General features: G+C 44.3%; 1 protein-coding gene across 5 annotated transcripts in view; it reads left to right on the top strand.

Moving 5' to 3' along the window:
- TGFBR1 (transforming growth factor beta receptor 1) overlaps positions 1 to 21,138 on the top strand; it is a 464,518-nt gene that overhangs the window by 205,123 nt on the left and 238,257 nt on the right. For all 5 annotated transcript variants that reach the window (XM_069219636.1, XM_069219635.1, XM_069219632.1 and 2 more), the window contains one exon: positions 1,557 to 1,681. In XM_069219636.1, the coding sequence (XP_069075737.1) occupies positions 1,557 to 1,681 (125 nt within the window). The remainder of the gene's footprint in view (positions 1 to 1,556; positions 1,682 to 21,138) is intronic.

Here is a 21,138-nt window from a genome sequence, read left to right as displayed (position 1 = left end):
ATATAAACATACCAGAAGAAATATAAATAAATGTGACAATTATGTGCTGCTTCCCCACATTGGCCGTAGCTATTAAATCGTCTTCAGTAGCTCTCGCCTTAGTTGCGGGGCGAACACATATTTTGATTTTTTTAACGAATGGCCACTGAGCATGCACGCTCAATCATAATGGCTATTTGTGGAAAAAGAAACATTGGCAAAGTCAACAGGACGGCACATAGTAGCAAAGGCAAGACTTATTGGCTTTTAAAATGCTTATTTAATTTACTTTTTTATATGACCAATAATGATTAAATAATAAATTAGAACTGATAGTTGGTGCCTCACAATTTAGGCCATCTTGGAATGGTGAAAAAATGCTGCAGGAAGTACTGTCTTTGATGGTATAGGGTCTAGTAGTGCGACCTTGGGTTGCAAGAAGAGGTGCCTATGATTTACAGTGTCGGGCTGGGAGCTCAGTGGGCCACAGAGCAAGTGCAGCTGAGTTGTTGGAGATCCGCCGGGTTGGCAGGCAGGGGTCTTATTAGCCCGATTAGCAGGAGGCAGCGCTTCTAGATAGTCTCTGGAGGTTGGTAAGATCGGGGAAGAGCAAAATACCGAGTCTAAGGTGAACGGCGGCAAGGCCCAGGGATCCAAGGGTACATTGTAGAGTGCTAGAAAGGCCAATCCCAGAGGAACCAAATGTAAGAGAGGGCATGCCTAACTTGCTGTGTAAGTTGGCGCTCTGCTTCTTTTAATCAACGAATATCTAGTTGTAATGTGCTTTATATGTGGCAGATGACTGTTCATGTGGCCATGGACAGTTGGAAATTCGGGGTAACATGTTTGTTGTAGTTTGTAAATGTAAGGCAATATGCTATTTTTGAAATGCATACAGAACCAGCGGTAACCAGTAAAGTATGGTAAAGGAGCGAAGTGGTGCTGTCTGACACTCCTGTTTCGTGCGCCATGTAGTCAGCACAGTGGATTAGTCTTCATTCGATGCAAACAACAGAATGGAAATCATGGTAGTATAGGCATGTGGCGTTTGTATCAACTTCCAATTTCGCGAGGGAATAATTCTGCAATACAGAGGTTCGAAAGGAAGGAAATAATTTAAAAGCGAAAACTATTACAACTGGTGCAGAAATGATTCAAGACTTTGATGGGACGAGGCTTTGGGGAGCCTGGGGTATTCCCATTTTGAAACTATTTTTTTTTTGCATTAAGTTTGAAAAAATATTGTGTCTAGACAGTTTTTCAGGGACACGATGCTTACAGAAACAGATACACGTCATTCCTGATATACAGGTTTGATGGCTCCAGAATGAGTGGCTAGTTAAAAGCCTGGTACATGCTACGGCACAAGTAAAGTGGGTCTGCGGTTTTGCACATGATTTTTATTCACAAGCTTGTATGTTTATTCACACACTATACACCTTGATGTGCTATGCGAAAAATCACTTTTATTGAGTTATCAGTAGCTGAAGACTAGAAAAAGGAAAAGCGCATTGGGTGTATTTGTGAAGACTAAAACATGTATTATCACTAAATGTTTGCTTTCTTTTTTAAAATAGATACATGGCTCCTGAAGTTCTTGACGATTCAATAAATATGAAACACTTTGAGTCATTTAAACGTGCTGACATTTATGCCATGGGATTGGTGTTCTGGGAAAAAGCTCGACGATGTTCCATTGGCGGTAGGTAACCTTGCACAGCAAAATTAAAATACAATTAATTAATACAAATGCATTGTATGTTGTGTCGTTCTTTGGCATATCGAAGTTAGAATTTGTCTGCATTTGTTTCTGTGGTGCTCGGATTGTTTATTTGTGCGTATACTACACCCCCCCCCCCCCCCCCAAGTGTATTTGTGAATTTCATGATAAACTTGTCAGTTGTTTGTAATTTAATTGAAAGTGCTGCAGTCTGTTCAGAATTTGCAGATTTGGTTGAAGTGTCAGACCGACTATTTCTGCCAAATTAAAAACAAAACAACAAAAAACAAAACAATTTTACTAATTTTCATTCCAAACGTTTATATTTTGTCTCTATGGAAGTCAATATTTTTTTTCCGTTTTGACTGTCTTGACAAATATGCTTCAAATTAAGGATAAATGTAGCTTGAAACTCGTTGAACTACTCGTGGTCAACTTTGATTTGTGTTGTTTTTTTAATTTAAAGTAAAAATTCATAGTTGGGTCTGAAATACTTGAAGAATGTATTTGCGGCTCATTTTATGACACGGGGAGACCGTAACAGACAGAATCACGTTGAGAACCATGTTGCTGTGGAATCATTAAGCCATTAACACACAAAGAAAGGTCATACCGTTAATATTATCAACTTTTAATAAGGACTACTGATATTAGCAGCAACTCCTTTCCACTCTAACTTCCTATCCCTACTTTTTCAAAACTTGAGATACCTTTCTGTTCAGGAGGAAACGGGAGAACATCAGTATGTAGCATATATTGAAATAAATTTCGAAGCCTCAGTGAATCAAGCACTTCCCTTTGTCGAGGCCCCTAGCGTCGTTCTTAATAGTGCTCTGTAGGGATGGAAAGGGCCCGCCTGCATGGCTCGGGATACCTTGCATCCCTGCATCTATTTCCCCAATTCTCCATTTCATTTTTTTCAGCCTTGAAACTGAAAACAATCATGAATGGGTGCTGAACACTCACTCTGACAGAATACAACCTACAGTTGGACTCTGATTTAGAGGAACATACTGTAGGAGGCTGGCCTGGTTTGTAGTGGGTACCTTGGGTACTTACACCTTATTCCAGGTCCAGTTATCCCTTATTAGTGAAATGTAGTAGTGTCCTAGCAGCTTAGGCTGATAGAGCTAGCTATAGCAAAGCAGCTGAGGCTGAACTAGGAGACCTGCAAAGCTCCTGCAATACCACTTATAGTTACACAGTACTTATACACAAGTAAAGACAATACTCAGTGTTACCAAAAATAAAGGTAGTTTATTTGGGTGACAAGTCCAAAAATATCTTAGAGACAATACTCTTTCTGGAGGTAAGTATTATACTCAATATATATACTAGACACCAACGTAAGGTAAGCAATTAGACATAGGATAGTGCAAACAATAGGAAATGCCATAGAATGCAATGGGAGAAAATAGGCCTAGGGGCAACACAAACCATATACTAAGAAAGTGGAATGCGAATCACAAATTCCTGCCCTAGACAAGTGTAGTGTGTGTAGAATCGCTGGGAAAGTGGGAAAACTACGAAGGTGAGTAAAATACCCCACCCCAGAGCCCAGGAAAGTAGGAGTAAAGTACTGCAAGTTTCCTTAGGACACACTACAAGTCATGATTAGAGATATTGCAAGAAGCAAGGAAGACTGCCAACAACAAATGGTGGATTCCTGGACCTGAAGATCTGCAAAGGAAGGAGACCAACTCCAGAAGTCTGAAGAAGTTCCAGGAAGGACAGGAGCCCCTGCCAACCTAGAAGAGGGTGCAAAAGAAGAGTCCCCGGTTGGAAGAAGACTGCAGAAATGCACCCAAGGAAGATGTCAGCAGGTTCCTGCGTGATGCAATGGATGTCCCACGAAGAGATGTTGGATGCAGGTGAGTTTTGCCGCTGGATTCGTCTAACAAGCCTTGGTTCCGGTAGTGTCATGTCTTGCGTCAAAATGGCACTGTCTGGACCCAGGAGGGACCTGGGGGGGTCTCAATTCCACATGAGGGTGAAGACGGGGCTCTCAGCACTTCAGAGAGCCCTCAGTCGACCAAACAGCACCCACGGGAGTCCCAGGACACGGGGACAAAGGATGTGCAAAATGCGGTTGGTGCAGCACTACAAAGAAAGGTCCCACGCCTCCAGAGATCAACTGAGCGAGTTGAGTGTCTCAGCATAGAGCGCTGGGGAGTGGGACCAAGCTGTGCATGAAGGAATTTTGCAAATAGTGCACAGAGGCCTCAGGAGGTGAAGACGATGCGGTGCACAGAGGTACTGTCATTCTGTGGAAGGCAAGGTCTTACCTCCTCCAAATTGGGACAGCAGGACCTTAGGACAGCCTGTGTCGTAGGGATCCACCACCTGTGTTCCAGGGAGCACGCTCGTCACCAGGAGAGGAGTCCAAAAGAACCGGTTGTCGACTTATAAGGTGCCTGCGAGAGCAGGGAAGTGACACCGTCACTCAAATGGAGATTTCTTCGGTCCTTCTGGTGCAGGGTGAAGATAGGGAGTTCCCAGAGCATTCACACCGTGGAAAGTGTTGCAGTTGCTGGCTGGAGCTAAAGTTGCAATGGAAAATTATCCCTTGTGGCTACTTTGTTGCTGTTACAGCAGTTCCTGGAGCAGTCTGTGGTCGATCTGAGGATGAAGTAGTAGTTGCAGAGGATTCCTGCTGGAAACTTGCAAGTAGAATCCAAAGAGAAACCCACAGGAGAGACCCTAAATAGCCCTGAGAGGGGGATTGGCTACCTTATCAGGTATGGACCTATCGGGTGGGGGGGGTCTATGATGTCACTACTGGCACTGGCCACACAGAGGCCTTGAGTGTCCCCACACCTTGCAAAACAAGATGGCTGAAGTCTGGGACACACTGGAGGAGCTCTGGGCACCACCCTTGGGGTGGTGATGGACAGGGGAGTAGTCACTCCCCTTTCCTTTGTCTAGCATTTCCAGAGGCTGAGGGAGGTTACCCCTCCCCAGCCTGTAACACCTATTTCCAAAGGAAGAGGGTGTAACACCCTCCTCCCAAAGGAAATGCTTTGTTCTGCCTTCTTGTGACTGAGCTGCTCAGACCCCAGGAGGGCAGAACCCTGTCTGTGAGGTGGCAGCGGCTGTAGATGCAGTGCAAGCCTCAGAGAGCTGGTTTGGCAGTACTGGGGGTCCATGGTGGAGCCCCCAGGATGCATGGAATTTGCTCCCCAATACCAGATTTGGAATGGGGGGGAGGACAATTCCATGATCTTAGAGACCTCATGTGGCCATATTCGGGGTTACAATTGTGAAGTTACATATAGGTGTTGACCTATATGTAGTGCACAAGTGTAATGGCGTCCCCACGCTCACAAAGTCCTGGGAATTGGCCCTGGAGTAGGTGGGGGCCCCCTTGCTAGTGCAAATGTGCCCTCACACTTAGTAACTTTGCACCTAACCTTCAGTAAATGTAGGTTCGACATATAGGTGACTTATAAGTTACTTAAGTGCAGTGAAAATGGCTGTGAAATAGTGTGTGCACTGTTTCATGCAGGCTTCAATGGCAGTCCTGTGAAAGGGTTTGCCTGAGCTCCTTATGGGTGGCAAAATAAATGCTGCAGCCCATAGGGATCTCCTGGAACCCCAATGCCCTGGGTACCCAAGTACCATATACTAGGGACTTATAAGGAGGGTCCAGCGTGCCATTTGAAATTGGTAAATGAAGTCACTAGCCTATAGTGACAAATTTAAAAGCAGAGAGAGCATAAGCACGGAGGTTCTGATTAGCAGAGCCTCAGTGACACAGTTAAGCACTACTGATAACATACTCATAGGCCACAAACTATGAACACTGGGGTCCTGGCTAGCAGGATCTCAGTGAGGCAGGCAAAACACACTGACGTGTAGGGTTTTCACTATGAACACTGGGGTCCTGGCTAGCAGGATCCCAGTGACACAGTAAAAACACTGACACACACTCACAAACAGGCCAAAAGTGAGGGTAACCATGCTAGAAAGAGGCTACTTTCTCTCACATACTAGGGACACCCACCTTTATTGGACATGACTAACATCAGCTCATTGAGCTGTAGAGGACAGGCAGTGGTGACAGCAAAAGATTATAGTGGCAGGGCCAGGCGTTTTTTTTCCATCTTTAGATCTTTCCACATAATTTATCCTCTGGTTACACACTAACAGTGGATAGCGTCAACAAACCATAGATAGAAACAAGATAAGAAACATTATCTTAATAGCCTGTTCACCTTATTGGAAATGATCAGAACTTGAGCCAGTGAGCTGGAGTTGCTCTGAACTCTATTCTTCCCAAAGGCTATGTTCAGATTTCTACCGCATGTTGTGTGCTGGGATTTTCACAGAGCTTTGCTCTTTCTTCGCTCTGATTGACTAAAAACAGTTATTTTTTGATCTTCTGTATTAGTTACATGCCCTAGGCACCTTTTCCAGTGGGATTGTTGTATCTGGGATATTTTTGAGCTAGGCAGTTACATATTTCTAACATTGCCGAAATACCAAGGAAGTCTCCTAGAGAGCATATAGGGCTAGTGATAAGAACATGATTTTTTACTGTTTTATTCTATCAGCATATAACATACATGTCAGTTTGGAATTCACGTCATATTTAGACATTTATAAAATGTTTCCATTCATCTTGGCATGTCTCACCTTATATGTAAAATGTAACTATAAAACATTGAATGAGAGACTTTTCATGCTTATGGAATCTTTATTTGTAAGAAAACATCTTCATGTAGATGATCCACCCCGTAAGTTCATACATTACTTGCACCATACACCACTGTAATCCAAGATTTGTTGTACATGTTTGAAAAACACTCTCCAAGACAGAGGTCTTGATTGTGCTGAGGAAGGTGGATATGGCTTGGGCCTGATTTAGAGTTTGGCAGACAGCTTACTCTGTCATAAACTTGACAGATATACCCTCCACAGGTGTGTGGGATTCCTATAGCCCGACACTCAGGTCATATTGTTTGATGTCAAGGAAAACAAGTTTTAATGTTTGTTTTGTCCTTGACCTAATTAGTTATTAAAGAATGTCATGAAAGTGCACTCATGGTACATAACGTTGCATTAGTGCAGATTTGCAGATTTCATGAATGCATAAGAATTTACAGAAGTAGACCAGGAAATCATACTTGTAGAAATGATTTGAGAGCTGTATTTTAGCATAAGCAAATGCGCTTGTGCAGATTTGCTCATGTGAAAGTCTGTTGAGAGTTTGCAAGTTCACTTTCTCGCTAACCACTTTTTTCAACCCCCGGAAGAAGTTTTACATATGCCCTCGTCAGTAGTACATTTGCAACCTTTCTCAGCATGGGAAGTTATTAGAGAAGACACAGTGAAAACCTTGCACGTTATTAGGTTTGCACAGAGTCAAAAAGGCGTTCCAGCCCTGGAACTTTTGCTTACTGCTACTTCCAGACCCAGTATGTATATCTGCAGAAAGGTGGCAAAATAAGGAAATTGCCAATGTTCAAGCCCTATTATAGCTTTATCCCTGGCATAATCATACAGGCTAATATAATGAAATTGCGGCCACGCTACACGGCACCAAAGGGACAAGTAGATTGTATTTACAGGCCAAGTAGAGTTATGAAGCAGCCTGTCCCATGGACAAGTAGATTTTATTAAATTCTACACCCTTAATGGTCCACTGTATTTCAAGTGGTACTGGATATGATGCACCTGTAATATGGCGGATGGGATATCTGTCATGTTTGTAATGGAGTCCCCTGTCCACCGTATTGTAAATCAGGCTCTCAATCTGACAAGGCATCTTTTCACCTTTCTACTTAAAAAGAAAAAAGAAAAGGTGCAAAACTGTCCAAGATAGGCACAGAAAGGGCGGAAACCATCTTGCTGTCTCAGCTACGGTCGACTCTAGGTGTCTAAAACCGGTGCTACAAAAATTGCAAATTACTCTGATGTAAGTCTCCCTCCAGAGGCAGACCTGTAAATTTGTATATATATATATGTTCGATGGCATGTGTAGCTGCAGATACAGATGCTGTGCACAGTCCGCCATCTGGTGTTGGGCTCGGAGTGTTACAAGTTGTTTTTCTTCGAAGAAGTCTTTTAGAGTCACGAGACCGAGGGACTCCTCCCATTTCGAGTCCATTGCGCATGGGCGTCGACTCCATCTTAGATTGTTTTTTTTCCGGCATCGGGTTCGGACGTGTTCCTTTTCGCTCCGTGTTTCGGGTCGGAAAGTTAGTTAGAATCTCGGAAAAAAACGTCGGTATTGTTTACGTTCGGTATCGGGTTAGTTAGAACAAATCGACACCGAATTCTGAAGATCTCCGGTGGCCCTTTGTTTTTTTTTCGATCCCCCATCGGGGCCTGGTCGGCCCGGCCACGTGCGACTTCAAGGCTCATGGAACGGACCCCATTCCGCTTCTGCCCAAAATGCCATCACAAGTATCTGTATACGGATCACCATCTGGTCTGTAACTTGTGCTTGTCCCCCGAGCACAAGGAGGATACTTGTGAAGCCTGTCGAGCGTTTCGGTCGAGGAAGACACTGAGAGACCGAAGAGCCAGGAGACTGCAAATGGCGTCCACGCCGACAGGTCAAGAACGCTTCAAGGAGGAAGAAGAAGCTTTCTCCATCCGCGAGTCGGATTCTGAAGAACTCGACTCCGAAGAAACACACCAAACCGTGAGTAAGACGTCGAAAATCAAGACTCACGAGAAGTCTACAAAAGCCCAGGGGACGCCACCGCCAACAGGCCATGGCTTAACCCGAAAACTAGGTGACCCATCCAAGGCACCGAAAAAGGGCATGCTAGTGTCGAAGTCATCCGACTCCGGTCGAGATACCGCCACACAGCAACCTCGGAGCCGAGACAGCGGCTCCGAGAAACTTCGGCACAGAGACAGCGGCACCGAAGAATTTCGGCACCGAGACCCCACGCCGAAAACAAAGAAGGTTTCTTCGGAGCCTAAAAAGACTTCCGAAAAGGTTTCGGTTCCGAAACAGCCAACCTCGGAGCCGAAAACTAGTTCCTATACAGAGGAACAAGGATTAACCTCCCAATTACACAGATTTGGAGAGGAGCTTCAAGCTGTAGAGCCTGACTACACACAAAGAAGGCTTCATATTCATGAGGACACAGGGAAGATAACCACTCTTCCCCCAATCAAAATAAAAAGGAAACTTGCCTTTCAACAAAAGGACAAGCAACCACAAACAAAGGTGGCAAGGAAAACAACCCCACCACCGTCTCCACCACCATCAATACATGCATCACCAGCAACAACTCCACCACTGATGCACTCACCAGCTCATACCACAATGAGTCAGGATGATCCCGATGCATGGGACCTCTACGATGCTCCAGTGTCTGACAATAGCCCAGACTCTTATCCTACAAAACCGTCACCACCTGAGGACAGTACATCCTATACACAGGTGGTCGCAAGGGCAGCCGAGTTTCACAATGTCTCCTTACATTCGGAACCAATTGAGGATGACTTTCTCTTTAACACCCTATCCGCCACCCATAGCCAGTATCAATGCCTTCCCAAGCTCCCAGGAATGCTAAGACATTCAAAACAAATTTTTCAGGCTCCAGTTAAAGGCAGAGCCATAACTCCAAGGGTGGAGAAAAAATATAAGCCACCGCCCACAGATCCAATATATATCACAACACAACTAACACCGGACTCAGTAGTTGTGGGGGCAGCTCGTAAGAGAGCCAACTCTCATACCTCAGGCGACGCACCACCTCCACACAAGGAGAGCTGCAAATTTGATGCTGCGGGAAAAAGGGTTGCAGCACAAGCAGCAAATCAGTGGCGGATTGCCAATTCACAAGCACTTTTGGCAAGATACGACAGGGCTCACTGGGATGAAATGCAACATTTCATCGAACACTTACCCAAGGAGTTCTAAAAAAGAGCGCAACAGGTGGTGGAAGAGGGACAAAGTATCTCAAATAATCAGATACGGTCTTCCATGGATGCAGCAGATACAGCTGCAAGGACAATAAACACTGCAGTCACAATACGAAGGCACGCATGGCTGTGCACTTCTGGGTTCAAACCAGAAATCCAGCAGGCTGTGCTCAATATGCTGTTTAATGAACAGCAATTGTTTGGGTCGGAGGTAGACACTGCCATCGAAAAACTCAAAAAGGACACCGATACAGCCAAAGCCATGGGTGCACTCTACTCCCCGCAGAGCAGAGGCACATTTCGGAAAACACCTTTTAGGGGAGGGTTTCGAGGTCAACCCACAGAAACCACAACCTCACAAACAAGGCCTACATACCAGGGTCAATATCAAAGGGGAGGTTTTCGGGGGCAATTTAGAGGGGGCCAATTCCCAAAAAATAGAGGAAGATTCCAAGGTCCCAAAACCCCTCAAAATAAGCAGTGACTCACAAGTCACACACCCCCATCACATAACACCTGTGGGGGGAAGACTAAGCCAATTTTACAAACTTTGGGAGGAAATAACAACAGACTATTGGGTCTTAGCAATTATCCAGCATGGTTATTGCATAGAATTTCGCCAATTCCCTCCAAACGTCCCACCGAAAACACACAATATGTCAAAACAACATATAGATCTTCTAGGACTAGAAGTTCAAGCATTGCTACAAAAGGACGCAATAGAATTAGTTCCAATTCAACAGAAAAACACAGGAGTTTACTCACTGTACTTTCTAATACCCAAAAAGGACAAAACTCTGAGACCAATACTAGATCTCAGAACACTAAATACCTACATCAAATCAGACCACTTTCACATGGTCACGTTACAAGATGTAATCCCACTGCTCAAACAGCAAGACTACATGACAACATTAGATCTAAAAGATGCGTATTTCCATATACCAATACATCCTTCACACAGGAAATACCTAAGGTTCGTATTCCAAGGAATACATTACCAATTCAAAGTGTTGCCATTCGGAATAACAACTGCGCCAAGAATTTTTACAAAATGCCTGGCAGTAGTAGCTGCACATATCAGAAGGCAGCAAATACATGTGTTCCCGTACTTAGACGACTGGTTAATCAAAACCAACACGCTAAGACAATGTTCACAGCACACAAACTATGTCATACAGACCCTTCACAGGCTAGGTTTCTCGATCAACTACGCGAAGTCACACCTTTTGCCGTGTCAAACACAGCAATACTTAGGAGCGACAATCAACACAGCAAAAGGGATTGCCACTCCAAGTCCACAAAGGGTTCAAACATTTCACAAGGTAATACAGGCCATGTATCCAACACAAAAGATACAAGTCAAAATGGTAATGAAACTCCTAGGCATGATGTCTTCATGCATAGCCATTGTCCCAAACACAAGATTGCACATGCGGCCCTTACAACAGTGCCTAGCATCACAATGGTCACAAGCACAGGGTCAACTTCTAGATCTGGTGTTGATAGACCGCCAAACATATATCTTGCTTCTATGGTGGAACAGTACAAATTTAAACCGAGGGCGGCCTTTCCAAGACCCAGTGCCACAATACGTCATAACGACGGATGCTTCCATGACAGGGTGGGGAGCACACCTCAATTAACACAGCATCCAAGGACAATGGGACATACATCAGAGGCAGTTTCACATAAATCACTTAGAACTGTTAGCAGTATTTCTAGCGCCGAAAGCATTTCAACCCATAATAACCCAAAAATACATTCTTGTCAAAACAGACAACATGACAACAATGTATTATCTAAACAAACAAGGAGGGACACACTCGACACAGTTGTGCCTCCTAACACAAAAAATATGGTATTGGGCGATTCACAACCACATTCGCCTAATAGCACAATTTATTCCAGAGATTCGGAACCAGTTGGCAGACAATCTCTCTCGAGATCACCAACAAACCCACGAATGGGAAATTCACCCCCAAATACTAAACAATTACTTTCAAATTTGGGGAACACCTCAAATAGATCTATTTGCAACAAAAGAAAACTCAAAATGCCAAAACTTCGCATCCAGGTATCCACAAGATCAATCCCAAGGCAATGCTCTATGGATGAACTGGTCAGGGATATTTGCGTACGCTTTTCCACCTCTCCCTCTCCTTCCATATCTAGTAAACAGGTTGTGTCAAAACAAACTCAAACTCATACTAATAGCACCAACATGGGCAAGGCAACCTTGGTACACAACACTACTAGACCTTTCAGTAGTACCTCATGTCAAACTACCCAACAGACCAGATCTGTTAACACAACACAAACAACAGATCAGACATCCAAATCCAGCATCGTTGAATCTAGCAATTTGGCTCCTGAAATCCTAGAATTCGGGCACTTAGACCTCACACAGGAATGTATGGAGGTCAAAAAAACAAGCTAGAAAACCTACCACTAGACACTGCTATGCAAATAAGTGGAAAAGATTTGTTTATTACTGCCATAATAATCAAATTCAACCTTTACACGCATCTGCAAAAGAAATAGTAGGATACTTACTACATTTGCAAAAATCTAACCTAGCTTTCTCTTCCATTAAAATACATCTTACGGCAATTTCTGCTTACCTACAAATTACGCACTCAATTTCATTGTTTAGGATACCAGTCATGAAGGCGTTTATGGAAGGCCTAAAGAGAATTATACCACCAAGAACACCACCAGTTCCTTCATGGAACCTCAACATTGTCCTAACACGACTCATGGGACCACCTTTTGAGCCCATGCACTCTTGTGAAATGCAATACTTAACGTGGAAAGTTGCATTTTTAATTGCCATCACATCTCTAAGAAGAGTGAGTGAGATTCAAGCATTTACCATTCAAGAACCATTTATTCAAATACACAAAAATAGAGTTGTTCTACGGACCAATCCTAAATTTTTACCAAAAGTAATTTCACCGTTCCACCTGAATCAAACGGTAGAATTACCAGTGTTCTTCCCACAACCAGATTCTGTAGCCGAAAGAGCACTACATACATTAGACATCAAAAGAGCACTAATGTACTACATTGACAGAACAAAACTAATTCGAAAGACAAAACAATTATGTCGCCTTTCAAAAACCTCATACAGGAAATCCAATTTCAAAACAAGGCATTGCTAGATGGATAGTTAGGTGCATTCAAACCTGCTATCTTAAAGCTAAAAGAGAACTGCCTATTACACCAAAGGCACACTCAACCAGAAAGAAAGGTGCTACCATGGCCTTTCTAGGAAATATTCCAATGAACGAAATATGTAAGGCAGCAACATGGTCTACGCCTCATACATTTACCAAGCACTACTGTGTAGATGTGCCAACTGCACAACAAGCAACAGTAGGTCAAGCTGTATTAAGAACATTATTTCAAACTACTTCAACTCCTACAGGCTGAACCACCGCTTTTGGGGAGATAACTGCTTACTAGTCTACGCACAGCATGTGTATCTGCAGCTACACATGCCATCGAACGGAAAATGTCACTTACCCAGTGTACATCTGTTCGTGGCATTAGTCGCTGCAGATTCACATGCGCCCACCCGCCTCCCCGGGAGCCTGTAGCCGTTTAGAAGTAGATCTTAAACATTTGTACATTTGTAAATATATTACTTAAAACTTTATTATGTACATACACATTCACTCCATTGCATGGGCACTATTACTAGCATACACAACTCCTACCTCACCCTCTGCGGGCAAAACAATCTAAGATGGAGTCGACGCCCATGCGCAATGGCCTCGAAATGGGAGGAATCCCTCGGTCTCGTGACTCGAAAAGACTTCTTCGAAGAAAAACAACTTGTAACACTCCGAGCCCAACACCAGATGGCGGACTGTGCACAGCATGTGAATCTGCAGCGACTAATGCCACGAACAGATGTACACTGGGTAAGTGACATTTTCCATATATATATATATATATATATATATATATATATATATATATATATATATGTATATATATATATATATATATATATGTATATATATATATATGTATATATATATAGTAAATGAAGCCATCATTAACAAAGTCACTGTTGACTCAGTCTCCATCTTCCACCAGGAAGCCATCTGTTGCCCATTGATGGAAATGATTCTCTCACCGTTGTCAACAGAGGTTCAAGAACAAGTTTAAAGGGGATGACATGGAATTAGTGATGATAGCCCATTTAGTAAATCCTACAGTCTAGCTGACTTAAATGTCAGGATGATGAAAGTAATGTGGATCCAACTGATCAGTACTTCCCTCAACCTTATCTGTTGTCTTACCAAGACATGGAAGAAAGTCTTGCATGGGTTTACTGCCACCCACACTGTGATACACAGTACTAGCCTTGTTATGAGGAAGAATATCATGGTAGAAAATACAATGAGCCATCTATCATGCAGAGGTACCAGCAGATGTATTATATGATCTACAATCTGTGTTGGCGAATGCAAAAACAGGCTCATCTGGGTGAGATGCCAGGACCTCTTCTCTCCGTACAACTGTCACCTCAGCTGACGTTTATTCCTCTGGATCCAACACCTGTCAGGATGATCAAGAATCTGCACAGGCTGAGGTTGCCGAAGGTGAAGGAGAGGTTTTTGACAGAACAGCATCTACTGACAGAGTGGGACAAATATACTACAGATCTTTCAAATGATGTGGAACCTATAATAGGAACCTCATCTGAGGACCTTGCTAAATTCCATGCCTCAACTGTGTGAGTTTCCAAGAGATGTTTTTATTGTGTTACAAAAAGATTGCTTCTTATATTACTTCAACGATCCCCTCAAAGATATCAAACCATTAGAAGCATACCTTGACACCACCCATACTGATTACATAATTTTGTTCATAAGTCTGGGGTCCTAGCACATACAGTTCTAAGACACTACACCCCCCCCCTTTTTTTAAATAAAAAGGCACAAAAGACAGGAACAAATAGCAGCATCATTTCTTTTAAAGCTCAGCCAGACCGCATGGTATGAGGCAGTGGAGCTATATCCTGGATGGACCCCAGGGGTATAAGGTCGAATGTTTGATCAGAGTCTTCAGGTGGGGCAGTTTCCATTGAATTAGTAGGGACTGATGATCATGGAGACAGGTGTCTGAAGTGGGATGAGTCCCTTGTGATGGATTTGCTGGGATGATGCACCGTTATCTTATGACCCTTTCGTGTCACAACTTTTAACAGCCCAACGTCCGATGGGGGATCTTTCTTTCGCTTGACGAGGACAAAATCATCCTCATTGAACACGACATCTTGAGTTTGACGACGTTGATCAGCATACATTTTCATCGGATGCTTCAGAGAAGTGGCATGAGTCACATTATCATGTAAAGTTCATTCAGGCGTCCTCGCTATCCTGAACATTAGAGTGGCAGGACTCTTGCCTGAAGTGGAGTGAAAGGTTGACCGATGAGCACGGAGGGCTTGGCATAACGCCTGACTTGGACCAAGTCCCTCTATTGATGCACATTAAATCGCCCGTTTGAGGGTTCCCATAAGTCGTTCAACGACACCTTTGGCTTGAGGCCACAAAGGTATGGTTTTCTGATGTGAAGACCAGCTAAAATCTCTTTGAATTCCTTGCTGTTGAAAGGTGGACCGTTTTCAGACTTAAAAATGTCTGGTATGCCTCACACAGCAAAAATGTTATCCAGCCGATCACTTATCTTTTTGTGGATGACGTCTTATACCAGATGAAACTAGGAGTACTCATCAATGATCACAATAAGGTGTTGGACATTGGCCAGAGGCCCAAAGAAGTCCGCAGCAATTTTGTCCTATGCATTTGCAGGGAGATCAGACATTTTCAGGGAATGCTGGGTCACTTTGGGAGACAGACAGTTGTATAAATGGCACTCTTTTAATTCCCTCTTGTGGTAAAGTACCCTCTTTTTGGCATGTTAGCCCCAATTTTTGCCTGATCTCAGTTTGTTTTTGACTGTCAATGGGATCCTGCTAGTCAGGACTCCAGTGCTTATGGTTTATGGCCTGCTTGTCAGTGTGTTTCACTGTTTTCTAAATTGTCACTGGAGTCCTGCTAATCAGAACTCCAGTGCTCATGCTCTCTCTGTTTCTTAATTTGTCACTACATACTAGTGACTCAGTATTTCACTGCAAATTGGCATACTGGTCCTCCCTTATCAGTCCCTAGTATATGATACCTAGGTACCCAGGGCATTGGGGTTCTAGGGAAGCCTTATTGGCTGCAGCATTTCTTTTTCCACCCATAAGGAGCCCATACAAAGGCTTCTACAGGACTGCCTTTGCAACTTGTGTGAAATAGTGCATGCACTATTTCACAGCAGTTTTCTCTGCACCAGGTCACTTACAAGTCACCTATGTATCAGGTCTTCCAACCCTGAAGGCTGGGTGCAAAATACCTGTGTGTGAGGGCACCCCTGCACTAGCTGAGGTGCCCCCAAGCTGTCCAGGCCCATTTTCCCGGACTTGGTGAGTGCAGGGGACGCCATTTTAAGTATGCACTGTACATAGGTCAATACCTATGTACAGCTTCACAATGGTAACTCCTGAGTATGGTCAAGTAAGGTGTCTAACAACTGGGAATTGTACTGGTTGCACAATCCCATGCACTCGGGGGGGGGGGCTCCACAGTAGAACCCCAGTACTGTCATACCAGCCTTCTGAGGTTTTCACTGCAGCCCCAGCTGCTGCCACCTCACAGACAGGCTTCTGCCCTCCTGGGGATTGAGCAGCTCAATCCCAGGAAGGCAGAACAAAGCACTTCCTTTAGGAGAGGGGTGTTACAACCTCTCCCTTTGGAAATAGGTGTTAAATACATGAGGGGTATCCCCCCAGATCCTCTGGAAATGCTTTGAAGGGCACAGAAGGTGCCCTCCTTGCATAATCCAGTCTACACCGGATCAGGGACCCCTAGTCCCTGCTCTGGTGCTAAACGTAACAAAGGAAAGGGGACTGACCTCTTCCCTGCCCATCACCACCCCAGGGGTGGTGCCCAGAGCTCCTCCTCTGGATTCCTTTGGATTCCAAGTTGGTGGGGCACTCTGGGAGCATCTGAGTGGCCAGTGCCAGCAGGTGACATCAGAGACCCCTCCTGATAGGTGCTTACCTGGTTAGGTGACCAATCCCTCTCTCAGGGCTATTTAGGGTCTCTCCTCTGGGTGTTTCTTGAGATGCGGATTGCAAGGCTCCAGCACAAATCCTCTGGATCCATTACTTCATCTTCTACCGACGGATCAGCCACTGACTGCTCCAGGAACTCCACAAAACTGAAGCAAAGACGACTTCTGCAACATTGTAACTTAGGTTCCTGCCAGCAACTGGAACAGTTTCCAGGTCGTGCATCCTCAGAGGATTGCCTGTCTTCAGCCTGCACCAGAAGAACCAAAGGAATCTCCTGTGGATTGACGTAGTCACTTCCCTGCTTCAGCAGGCATCTCTCTGCAGCGACGACCGGAAGCTTGGGGTCCCCACTCCAGACGACATGTATGGATCCAGCGACACGGGTGGTGGACTAAAGTGACTCCAGCAGTCCCAAAATCCAGCGGTCCAACTTTGGTGGAGGTAAGAGCTTGCCTCCCCACGCAAGACAATACCCCCATGCACCGCGTGACTTGCAGTTACCAAGGCTTGTGTGCGATCTTCCAAGAAGTTCTTCGTGCACAGCACAGCTTAGGCCCCCAGCACTGCATCCTGTGACGCACAGCTTCCTGAGTGGATCGCCAGTGGCATGGGAATCCTTTGTGTCGTGGTGCATGGGCCTCCATTTGCACCTCCTTTGTCCCCGTGCTGTGGGACTTCTGTGCTCGCTGCCTGGTCTTCTGAGGGCTCTGAGTTGCTGAGAGCCCCTCTGCCTCCCCCTCCTGGGTAGAGGCCACCAGGTCCCTCCTGGTCCCGGGCAGCACCATTTTCTGGTTACTGCGAGCTTTGCGTGTGCCAGGTTGTTGGCGGAATTCGGTGACGCAAACCAGACTGCATTCATCCATCCGGCGTGGGACATCATCTGCTCCTACCAGGAACCCGCATCTGTCTTCTTTGGTGCAATACTGACTGTCTTCTCGCTGGTAGTTCTTGTTTTGCACCTTCTTCCGGTTTAGCAGGGGCTCCTGTTCTCCCTGGACTCTTCAGTGCTTCTTGGGTTTGGTCCCCTTCTTCCACAGGTCTTCAGGTCCAGGAATCCATTGTTGCTGTCTTGCAGTATCTTCTGGTTCTTGCATTATCTTCTATGACAACATTTAGCTTGTTTTAGGAAACTTGCTTTATTTTACTCCTGCTTTCCTGGGCTCTGGGGTGGGGTACATTACTTACCTTTGGTGTTTTCTTAGACTCCCATTGCCCCTCTACACACTACACTTGCCTAGGTGGGAAACCGACTTTCGCATTCCACTATTTTAGTATATGGTTTGTGTTGCCCCTTGGCCCATTGCAACCTATTGTGATTCTCACTATTTGCACTGGTTCCTACTGTGTACTTACCTGGTTTTGGTTACAAGTGTATATATTGTGTAATTTACTTGCCTCCTAAGGGAGTATAGTCTCAAGAGTATTTTTGGCAGTGTGTGACTAAAATAAAGTACCTTTTAACACGGAGTATTGTCTTTCATGTGTGTGAGTATTGTGTGATTACAGTGGTATTGCAAGAGCTTTGCATGTCTCCTAGTTCAGCCTTGGCTGCTCTGCCTACAGCTACCTCTAGACAGCCTGTCTTATAGACACTGACTCCATTTCACTAATGAGGGAAATCTGTCCTGGGATAAGGCGTAGTACCCACTACAAACCAGACCAGCCTCCTACACCACTCTACTTTCTCGTCCAAGCGAGGTAACAACACACGATCCCTCAATGCTCTCTTGATGGCCACAATGTACAATGGACGTTCATGGGCGAGTTGAGTCACTTGCATCATGGGTATGACGATACAGGGTCCCTTCAGCACAATTCCTTCCTTGGTCACAGACAGTTCATCTTGGTCTTTGCAGTATTTTTTTAAATTCAGCATCATCACTTAAGGGTCCTTGTCCATGACTGTGTTACAGTAATGTCTTTAAGGGCACACATGTCGTTATCAGAATTGGTTGCAGCAGTGATCTGCTCAATGGACTGAGCTGCAGGCGTGCTGGACTTTACTCTGTAGTTGATGTACTCCTCAGCAGTTCTCATTGTTGAACTGCTCTGCTGCAAAGGTACTCGTGTGAAATAATTAGTAGGGTTTTGATTTTTGCCTGGCTTGTGCCCAGTTGTGTAGTCGTATTCTTGTAGATGTATCCCCCACCTCTTGATGTGCGGCGGCATCTTGGCTTTCAGATTGGCAAAAATGGTGAATAACGTCTGCTGATCAGCTGCAGTCATGAAATGCTTTCCGTCCAGAAACACATGAAAATGTTCACGGGCCAAAACCACAGCCAGATTCCTTTTCTGGCTGAGAATAGGCGCATTCCCTGTCAGACAAACTTAAACTTGCGTATGCCACAATGCGTCTCTGAGCATTCAGATGTCCACTATGTTGAGCAAGGATTTCATACAGCCTAACTGGGCTTCCATCAACAATGACCTCAGTGGACAATTTATAATCAAAATAGGCCCTCGTTAGCTTTTTCAATTGCATATTTTATATTCTTAAAGCTGTGTTCGCAATCAAAGAACCATCGGAAGTGGACAATTCGCTTTGTCAGGTCTTGCAAAGGGGCACTCACTGTGTCAAAGCCACAAATGTATCTTTAACAATAACTGGCCATGGTAAAAAAATACCACACCATGGTGACATCTTGTGGAAGACTGGAGGCTGATAGTGCTCGTAATTTACCAGGATCGAGAGTTATGCCTCCATTACAAAATAAGTGTCCAAAAAACTTGATTGTTGTGTTGTCAGATTCAAATTTTTCAGGGATTAAGGTTAGACCTGCATCTTTAAGTAATTAACACACTTGTCTGAGGGCCTTGTCATGCTCTTTTCTTGTAGCATCAATTACTAGTATATCATCACTATAATTGAAGGCATGTGTTACCGACTAAATAAGCCTACATATGACATCTTAGAATGTTTCTGCCTCAGAAGACTCTCCAAAGCTTCATCTTTTGTATCTAAATAAACCAGCATGAGTCGAAAAGTAGTATCGGATCTACAGTTTTCCTCCAATTCAAGCTGATGGTAGCCCTTTTTCGGATCAAGGTAAGAAAAAAAACTTTGGCTCCCTTTAACTGCATGATCATATTTGCAATGTGTACAAGGATGTGTGTCAATCTCTCAATTGGTTTGTTAGCTTGACACATATCCATGCAAGAGTTCACTGCACTTCCACCGCCCTTTTTCGGCACTACAATAATGGGCGACACCCATGACGTGGGACCAGTAGAGCACTCAGTGTCCTGTTTCAGCAAAGCTTCGAGCTCCTTCCTGAATGCTTTTTACAGGTAGAAGGCTATCTTACGGTGTGAGACCTGTTGCACAGAGACATATTCATTAATTTGAAGTTGCACCTTCACCCTTTTGAGCCTCTTTAGAGCATGAAAGAGTGACGGAAACTGACTCACAATTTCAAGTTGTGTATTTACGTTTTAAATGATGGATATGAGCCCCATTTCAACAGCAGTTGTACAGCTGTGAAGGCATGCAGTGGATGGAGTGCTTTGAAGAACGTGAATTGAGGCCTGCACGGATGACTTTTTGGTCGCAGGATCGCTATAAATGATCCTTGAGTCCACACCGGTTTGGAAGGAGTCCATTTGTACACCATAGTATTTGATGCTTTGAGTCATGGTACAGGAGACAGACTGTGAAATTATTCAGCAGGCATGTAGATCGATGCACCACTGTCAATTACAAATGTTACTGGGCAATCGTTGACTTTCAAGTTTGATTCTGGGGTGTTGTCCATACGTCCACTGCTTTCTCGGCTCACTTGTTTCTGCCTTTCTCAGTCTTCCTTGCAAACAGCAAGGCCCACTCATGCATGTCATTCTCTTTTATGTAATACCATTGCACATTCTTTCTCTTCATTGTTGCTCTATGATGTCAAGCAACTACTGCAAGATTAACTTGATGGCAATCAACTTCGTTTAGTTTCAACTTGTCGCAGTTGTCTTTGTGGGTGTGATGAGACTGAAACATTTGATGTCCATTTTCTCCTCCTGTTGTGATACACTTGAATTTTTCTGTGCCTTGCAAACTGTTATAAAGTTGTTCTCCTTTAGGCAGTGCTGATGTCTACTCTTCATGACCAGTGTTAATTCACCTTTACCTGTTCCTGCTTCCATGTCGGCAGCTTGCTGATCAGCTTGTTCCTCACCTCTAGCAGCCATCAATACCTTTTCTAAATTGGGGTCTCTAGCAACATGCGTCTTTTGAGTGAGTCTGAGGCATATGGCTTCTTCATCATTGAATTCACTGAATTTGCAGGGTTTGAACACATCGTCTTTTAACAAACTCACCCATCGTTTTACCAACCAGTTGTCTCACTTGATTGAAAATGTACCCTTCGTAGTCGACATTTGGCACCAGGTTGAATTTGGTTCCTAACGCTTCTTTGATTTGACG

Source organism: Pleurodeles waltl, chromosome 2_2, assembly GCF_031143425.1.
Source record: "Pleurodeles waltl isolate 20211129_DDA chromosome 2_2, aPleWal1.hap1.20221129, whole genome shotgun sequence".
Taxonomy (NCBI): Eukaryota; Metazoa; Chordata; class Amphibia; order Caudata; family Salamandridae; genus Pleurodeles; species Pleurodeles waltl.
Note: the sequence above shows the minus strand (reverse complement) of the source record. Positions and strands in the feature narration are given on the sequence as shown.